The following is a 9,115-nucleotide window of genomic DNA, read 5'->3' as shown; positions in this document are numbered from 1 at the left end:
ATCTCAAGTGTTTGCTAACACTTAATATTTAAACTTGAAAGACTGCCTATAAGAAAAGACTTCTTAAAGTTTTCAGACCAGCTCTGGGTGAGGCCTTGCTCCCCCTTTCTCCAGGCGGGCCAGTGGCAGCTCCTCCTGAGGCGTGGGGCTGTGAGAGCTGCCATGGGAAGGGACCCTGAGCTGGGCAGGGTGCTCACCGCACATTCTCCTCAGGGCCTGAGGGCAACTCCGCAGGCAGGGCCACTTTAAGGGCGGCCGGGGCATGCGCGCCCGCAGCTGCTGCCTGTAGCCATTAGCCGGGCGGCCGGACGGGGCGCTGCAAGCTCCCCCGCGGCGAGGCCGTCCCAGGACCGGCACGTGTGCAGCGGGCCATGGCGGCCTCAATTACCTGCCAGGAGCCCGGCGGGATCTCGGGCCAGGTAAGGGGCGGAGGAGGAGGAGGAAGGGGAGGCAGCTGCGTTTATAGCCGCGCCGGACAGCCCGGTTGTCCCCTCGGCCCCTCAAGGTGGGCCAGCGAGTCTCGTTCAGGAGACCGCGAGGCGGCTGCGCGGAAGGCCAGGTCCAGGGCGCGAGGCCGCCACTGGCGGGAGCCCAGAGCTGGGGAAGCGCGGCCGGCCTGGGCTTCCGAGGGTGCCCCGAGGTTGGGGACAGACAGGGCAGATTTAGCTTCGGAAAGGAGACCGAGGAAGAAAGTGGACTGAAGCCTTTCGTAAAGAAAACCCCTCTTCTAGGTCTTGACGTTTGTGAAATTTAAAATCGCTTTCAAGCAGAAGGTCGCTTGTAGAGCGAAATTTAGTAGACACTTCGGGGCTGGTGGCAGGACGATATGTGAATAACGTTGCTCTTAGTTTTAACATGGGAAAGTTTATTTAGCATCGGCCCGCTGCCTTTCTGCGCCGTCTCTGCACAACTTGCCGTGCTCTTTTCCCGGTTTGCGCACCGGCGTGGCGTCCCAAAGCGCCTGTCCTCAAGCTTGTGCCCAAACGGGTGGGAAAGGGACCTGCGCTCCACACGTCTGCCACTTCCATGGAAATTAAAAAGCCCACTGGTCTCTCTTAAAAGCACCTTACTTTTCATCCTCGTAGTGAAGCACAAAATCTGTTTTGTGACTGCTTTTGCTAAAAGTGAAAGGTGGTGATTACTCCCCCAGGAAGACAGCATAAGTGAGACCTCCCCACCCCAGAAAGCAAGGCCAGCTAATGTTGGCTTTCCTCTACTTCCCATATCTTGATAAATATGAGAGGGCAACCTTTTGTGCTGAGTGACGTTTTGTTACCCCTCAGAAAGCACTGCACACTTAATCTCTCACTTAAGAGCAAGCTTTCTGAAGTGGAATTATTACCCTTTTGAAGTAGACCCTTTTAACAGATTTTAATTTTTTCTAGAGGACCCTATTTAAACTCTAAAAAAAAAAAACACGGTATTTTATGATGCAGGATTAGGCAAAGCTGCACAAAATGCAATTCTAAATAAAATATCTGATTATTTAGCAATGCCAAATAATTACGGTTTCCCACCCTTAAAAGAGCCTGAAGCCCCGACTGACCCTTTTGTGTGCCTTTGTGAGGAGAGCTGCTTGCTCAGTTCTCCAGCTAGAGCTGTTTAAATCCCTTGACTCCTGGGGAAACTGGAGGCCCATGACTGCCTGGTGAGAGCCTCAGCCCATGCAGCTGCTCCCAGTGATAAGAGTGACATAAATAACAACTCACTAAAATGTAGGAGTGATTTGCTTTAAGCACTTCAGCACCTGCTGTTACTAATTAAGGGTTTAGCCTGCCATCGATTGCAAATGGAAATGCAGTGTTTTTCAAATTGTAGAGACTAGAGTGCCCTGAGTGTTACTGTGATCACAGAAATCAAACGGAGTGGATGAAGATGTTGGTGATAATGATGTCAAGTTATAAAAACTGCCCACACTTAAAGAATATGTACCAAGGTGTTAATAGGGCCTACTCTGAGTGGTGGATTTATAGATGCTTTTTATTTTCCCTTTAGGCTTTTTTGAGTTTTTCCTGTATTTCCCAATGAATACACACTGCTTTTGTTTAAAAAAGGTGCATAAGCAATTCAAATAAAAAAGATTTTCCATCAAATGAAGTCTAGCATTGCTCCAAATTATGGTGCTCACAGGTGAAAATCTTAGCGGTACTAAAAGGCAGTTTTCCAGGCAGAACATACTAGAAACTTTTATTCCTTTTTAAAAATTCTTATCAGTAGATCCTCCTCGTAGCCTGTGTTCATATTACATTGTCAACAAGATATTTAACCAATATTCGGATTTTTGTTGTTTATAAGCCATTCAGTTAATCGGAGTTACCTGGCGATAGTGGACTTGAGCAGTGTTCTAATTTGTGTAATTATTAACTTTCCGAATGTGCTATGGCACTGACTTTGTAAGGTAGGGAAAGAAGCCTTTGGCAAGAGAGCAAATCAATTCTTTTCGGAGCTTCTTTATGTCATGTCCTCTCTGTGCCGTGGTGTAAAAATTTCACACTCCTTTGCAGAACGGTGAGTTAATGGTGCTTGTTTTTCCCTCCTCCCTTCCCACATCCAGCTTCCTACCTCCTCTCAGATTTCTCCCCTCTCCCCCGTACCCATGTTCTGCCCTTTTCTCCACAAGGCTGAGAAATTCTGGGGACGTTGGGATCTGAGCCTCTCAGGGGAACAGTACAGTCAGAATACCAGGCGCTAGCTAGGAAAAGGTTCAAGTTAGGCAGCTGATTTCTGTTATTTTAAAACTTAACCTTTCGCTCTGCAGTAGGCCCTAGTTCCTGACCTCTGTGACTCAACCAATGCAGAGATCAATTCAATTCCGAGCTGTTTTTACTGCCCAGCACGGACACGTTTTCCTCTCTAATTCCACCTCTCCCTTTACCCTTCCTGTCAGGTTGATTTGATGTTGTCTCGGGGTTTTTTGGTGCTCAGGTGTGGTATTTCTTGAGAAAACATGTCAATAACTACCGCCTAGAAGGAATTATACAAACCTTTCTCTTTATAACAATCTTGTTATCCTCCAGACAAGGATGACCTAAGTGTCTTATTCAAAGCCACTAGTAAGTGGCTGAACTTAGTGATAGACCCTGGTCTCCCTGCTTCAAAAACCTTTGCTTCCCTTCCCACTGCATTAAGCTGTTGGAAAAGTATCAGTAACAGCTTGGCAGAACTGAGGTCATACACTATTCTTCCTGTGTTCCAAGGATTGAAAGCCATGCTTGTTTATCAGCAGAGGAGAGGGCTATTAGAATATAAGTCCCATGAGGGCAGGGACCTTGTCTGTTTGTTCACCTTGTAGTCCTAGCACCCAGCACTGTGTCTGCCCCGTAGAAGGGGATCAATAAATACATAGGGAGAGAATAAATAAAACATATTTAAGCAGATGCATAAAGTGGCAGGATGTTTTAAAGTAAAAAGAAAATTTTTCTAATATAAATATATACAGATAGCTCAAGACACCCTGGTTTATATGTGTTATTTTAGTGCGATTATTAATAGCACACCCTTTCATTATCAAAAGTGTCTCAGTTTGGAAGATAAACTTTGTGGTCACCCTGCCTATATAAGATAGGTTATTTTTGGATATTCACAGTTTGCTTCAATTAATCAGGTTAATTTAAAAAAACTCTAATGACCACTTGTTAATGATTGTTTCAGTGCTTGGCTTGGGGTTCACAAAGGAATATATTGGTATAGGAGAAATCATGTGCTATAGTGGAGATTTGCAGTCTGCACTCAGCATCACAGTGGCTAAGAGTCCCACGTTGCTCCTAAAGTGCTACTGGACATGAGGAATGTTTATAAAATAAAAAGGAAACATACTATCAGGGCCCCAACACTCTCTCCTGTAGAAATTCCAAATTTCAGAGGTTATTTGAAAGTGTTCAATGCCTTCTTCTTAGAATATAGAACATTTGAGGGAAGCAGAAGGAAATAAGGTTGTTGAGGTAGGTTGATATCAGGCTATGAAAGACCAAGCTAAGGAGTTTAAATTTTTATCTTGTTTAAAGTGGGGTGCGGCAGGTGAGGGAGATTGGCTCATCATGGTGAATTGAGTACACGTGAACCTCTGCGTCCCACACCCCTCCCCCCAAACTCCATAGCGAGAGCTACTTTGAAAATGTAATAATGCCTTCAGCAGGTAAATATCATGGAAAAATAGCAAGTTGGGTATTCCAAATTTAAAGACCAAAGAGACATAGCAACCAAATGCAGTGCATAGTCCTTACAGGATCTTGGTTCAAACAGAGCAGATTGTCTCTGAACGTTAAAAAAATCCACAGAAAAACTTGAAATTAGGAAAGTATATGAGATCAAATTACTATTAAAACAAAAGTAGGAAAACTACAGTTTAAAAGACACAAAGAAGAAATGCAGAGGAAAAACAATTTTAGTGATGGTTCAGGCTCAATGCTAGCAGAAACAAAGTTGAAAGTGTCCCAAAAGGTGCTCACCTGGTTTAAATTAGTTGAATACAGAACACCTGGGCCCGGTGGGCACCTGAATTTACCTTGGACTCTCCCAGCTCACTCCTATTAGAGCAGAAGCAATGGTACTTTTAACTCTGGGATAAACTCCAGGAACTGCTCTCTAAGGAAAATGAACTATACATGGCATGAGGGCTGCTGGTGTGGGTAATTTCCAGACCTCTAAAACTGAGATGGAGGAAAGAAGGAAAGGTAGTTCTTCTGACGAGGGAAATAAACTAATGTGCTTGTTTTTCAGAGCAAAATTCCCAGCTTAATTTTGATAAATAGCTTACTCCAGCCTCTCTGCTCTCTAGCTTCTGCTTCCACTCATCCGGCTCATGCACACCAAACCTATAGTCAGTTATCCCATTAAAGCAGTGGTCCTGCACCAGGGACCTGTTTCATGGAAGAATTTTTTGGGATGGTTTTGGGATGATTAAAGCACATTACATTTATTGTGCCGTCAAACCTCTCTGCTAATGATATTCTGTATTTGTAGCTGCTCCCCAGCACTAGCATCACTTCATCAGCTCCAGCTCAGATCATCAGGCATTAGATTCTCATAAGGAGTGTACAACCTAGATCTCTCACATGCACAGTTTAAAGCAGGGTTTGTGCTCCTATGAGGATCTAATTCCTCCATTGATCTGACAGGAGGCGGGGCTTATGTGGTGATGTGAGCAATGGGGAGCAGCTGTAAATACAGATGAAGCTGTGCTAGCTCGCCTGCCGCTCACCTCCTGCTGTGCGGCCTGGTTCCTAACAGGCCACGGACAGGACTGGTACTGGTCTGCAGCCTGGGGCTTGGGGACTACAGCATTAAAGGAAGCGGCCATCAGGGAAATACCATCCTAACTGCAAGGGAAACTGCTTATTCACATCCACTTAGTCCTTGATTCATATTTATGTTTGGATAACCAAGGACTGCCTGACATTAGCAGAGCCAGACACAAATGGACAGATAGAACAATTATTCTAGGGACATATTATTAAGGTACTAGAGTCTGAATGTTTGTGTCCCCCCCATGAAATTCATATGTTGAAATCCTAACCCCTATGGTATGGTAGTAGGATGTGGGACCTTGGGAGGTGATTAGCCCTTGAGTGAGGAGCCCTCAGGAGTGGGATTAGTGAGACAACTTGCTCCTTCCACCAAATGAGGACATGGGGAGAAATTGTCATCTGTGAACCAGAAATTGTGCTCTCACCAGACACTGAATCTGCCAGCACCTTGACCTAGGACTTTGTAACCTCCAAACTGAAAAATAAATTGCTCTTGTTTATAAGCCACCCAGTTTATGGTATTTTGTTATAGCAGCCTGAATAAAGTAGGACATAAGGGAATAGAAAAAAAACTTTTAAAATTCTAGTTTGTATCATCAGTATATTACAGCCTAAAAATTGCTGGTTATGAAAGAAGAAAAATTTTAGAAATTAGCAATTCCTAGTAAGTTAACTGAAATTGTAAAAATCTTTAGAAGGACTGAAGACTGAGCAAGTGGTCTGGAAAATAAGGAAGTCTCTCACAGAGAAGTTGAGACATGAAGGATCAATTTAGGATGTCCAGCATCTCGGAGAAGATTTACAAGGAAAGACAAAAACAACAGAGAGGAGGAAATAATCAAAGAAATAACAGAAGAAAATTTTTGAACCCAAAGATCCTCCTAGGGGCCAAGTAGGAGGAATAAGGTCCATACTCAAACACATCCTAGACAACTATCAGGACCCAGAGGATAAAGAGGAGAAAATCACCCAAAGAAAAACAAAGCAGCCTACTCTTTTTGTCAGCCACTCTGGACACCAAAAGAGAAATTCAGAGACAAAGTGATTTTGACCTTCGAAGTATTTGCCAGATCAAACCAGCCCTAAGTTGTGAGAGCACGATGAAGATGCTTTTAGACATGCTAGGACTCCCTTTGATGCTATCAGACAATATTTCAAAGAATTTCCTGAACCTGTATTGCAGTTCAATAAAATGAATTCAAGAAAGAAGCAAATATGAGGTATAAGAAATTGTAGGAATCAGAGAAGAAAAATCATTAAGTATAAATGTTAATGAAAAAATATAAAAACTTAATAATGGTTGGAACTAAAATTCCAAATATTGACATCATGAGAAGTGCCTAGGAGGTTGGGATATGGGTAAAGGGAGACCTGTTAAAGATGCTACCTTGTTTGGAGAGAAGCTATAGATTTAGACTACTTCTATATCTTAAAATGGCTACATATGCTTATTAAAAATTAAGTACTTCCCAGCCTCCAGTGGCCAAATTGGAGTAATTTGGGTAACAAAATATGCAAAATAGTATTGGATTGTAACCCAAAGAATAAAATAAATATCCATAAGTGCATACTAATATAAATAAATGATTGACTAAATAAATGAGGGAGAAGGGACAAATCTTCCTTACATAAAAATTCCAAATAATAAATGTAGAAGAAAGGAAATTAAAAAATCACCTTTGGAATGTCATGGTAATAATTGCTGCAGACAAGATGCACTGATGAAATTAAAGGGCATAATTTTGAGGAGAAATGGAATATTTGTATAGCCTCAAAGTATCTCCCCTAGCATATTAGTGTGATGGTTTTAACCTACTTCCACAATTGTTTGCTATTCCTCCCTCCAAGTGATAGTGCTTCAGTCCCCTTCCATTGAGTGTGGCTGGACTTAGTGACTACCTTCTGAAAAGAGTGTGGAAAGGAAAAAAAATAGTGACTTTACAGTGGAGAAACCTTGCAGACACATCTTAATCAAGTGACCAAGGTGAACATCTCTGGTAATATCTCAGTGGTATATGCCATCATGAGAAGGGCACTTCATGGCTATGGTGTTCTTCCCAAAATCCATAGTCTCATTTTAATTATGAGAAAAATGTCAGACAAATCTAAGTTGTGGGACATTCTACAGGATACCTCACCAGCATTCTTCAAAAGTCAGGAAAAACTGAGAAACCACTGCAAACTGGAGGAGACTAGGAGGCATGAGGACTAAGTATAACCTGTATTCCTAGATAGGACCCTGGGGCAGAAAAAGGACATTAGTGGAAAAACCAGTGACTCCAAATAAAGACTGTAGTTTACCTAGTAGTACTATACCAGTGTTAAATTCTTAGGGTTTTTAAAAAAATCATTTTTAATTACTATGGGTACAAAATAGTTGTATATATTTATAGAGTATGGTTTCCTTTATTGTGGCAAAAAAAAACCCTCCACTATTTCTTAGTTTTGATAAAAGTAGCATGGTTGTATAAGATGTTAATAGGGAAGCTGCATGAAGTGTTGATGAGAACTCACCATACCCTCTTTGCAACTCTTCTGTAAATCGGATTCATTCAAAATAAAAAACTTAAGGCAATTAACTACTTAAAGAATAGAAATAAGGGATTTCACTCCCAAAGCATTAGAGGAACAGCAGGGTAGGAAAAGGAAAATTTGATCAGCCTAACAGAAGACATGGAAAAAAGAAAAAATGATAGTAATTAGGAAACATAATAAATGAAAGAAATAAGGCCATTTTACATTAAATTGTAAATGTTTACAATTAGTATTAACTAATTAATTACATTACATTAATGACATTAGTTTAATGTGTATTAGCTAATGTTATTAATGTAATTACTTAAATTCATGCATTAAAAACAAAGCTCAGGGCCTGGTGCAGTGGCTCATGCCTGTAATCCTAGTACTTTGGGAGGCCAAGGTGGGATAATAGCTTGAGGCCAGGAGTTGGAGACCAGCCTAAGCAACATAGACCCCATCTCTACAAAAATTAAAAAAAAAAAAAAATCAGCGAAGCATGGTGGCTCATACCTGTAGTCTCAGCTACTCTGGAAGCTGAGGCAGGAGGATTGGTGAAGCCCAAGAGTTTGAGGTTGCAGTGACCTATGATGATGCACTCTTAACTTGGGCAACAGAGTGAAACCCTGTCTCAAAAAACCAAAAACCAACCAAGCAAACAAAAAGCTCAGGTTGTGGAAAAAACCCTATAAATTCAATCATACGCTATTTACAAAAGTCCCACAAAATCAAAATGATATAGAAGGTTCAAAATAAAGGGATATGAAAAACTAAAAGCTGTATAGAAGAAAAAATAAAATTTCAGGTCAAAAACATTAAAAAGGGCAAGGAGGTATATTTCGTATATAATGTTCTATGTAATTATCAGTATATAATATTTAATAATATACCATATAAACATAGATCAGTATATAGTATATATTGTTAAATGTTATATATATAAATTATCATGAACCTTTATATACCTAACTCCTAATTATAAATAGAGCCTATAGTTAGAGAAATTGATGAATTGACAAAATCATAATTAGAGATATTTTATCACCTCTGTCATAAACTGAAAGATCAAGTAGACCTAACATAAGTAAGAAAACGATTAACAAGTTTACTCTAAAAGATATATAGAGCTTTATGCCCAACAGAAAATAAGCATTGTTTTCAATTACCCATGGGACATTAGCAAAAATTTACTATGTGTTAGGCTATGAAGAAGATGTCAACAAGTTCTAAAACGTAGACATCATGCAGGACACATTGACTGTCGACAACATGCTGAAATAAGAAATAAGCAACGAATGAATAGCCAAAAAATTTAAAAAGCAAAAACACCCTCTCCACTTGGTATTTGAAAA

The 9,115-nt window shown here is 40.9% G+C and overlaps 1 protein-coding gene across 1 annotated transcript in view; it reads left to right on the top strand.

Annotated features, from left to right (window-relative positions):
* The window catches only part of SOHLH2 (spermatogenesis and oogenesis specific basic helix-loop-helix 2), a 134,771-nt gene that overhangs the window by 88,408 nt on the left and 37,248 nt on the right, over positions 1-9,115 (top strand). The window contains exon 5 of the mRNA XM_012644044.1: positions 297-419. Within this exon, the coding sequence (XP_012499498.1) occupies positions 297-419 (123 nt within the window). The remainder of the gene's footprint in view (positions 1-296; positions 420-9,115) is intronic.

Source organism: Propithecus coquereli, unplaced genomic scaffold (assembly GCF_000956105.1).
Source record: "Propithecus coquereli isolate 6110/MARCELLA unplaced genomic scaffold, Pcoq_1.0 Scaffold205, whole genome shotgun sequence".
NCBI classification, from domain to species: Eukaryota; Metazoa; Chordata; class Mammalia; order Primates; family Indriidae; genus Propithecus; species Propithecus coquereli.
Note: the sequence above shows the minus strand (reverse complement) of the source record. Positions and strands in the feature narration are given on the sequence as shown.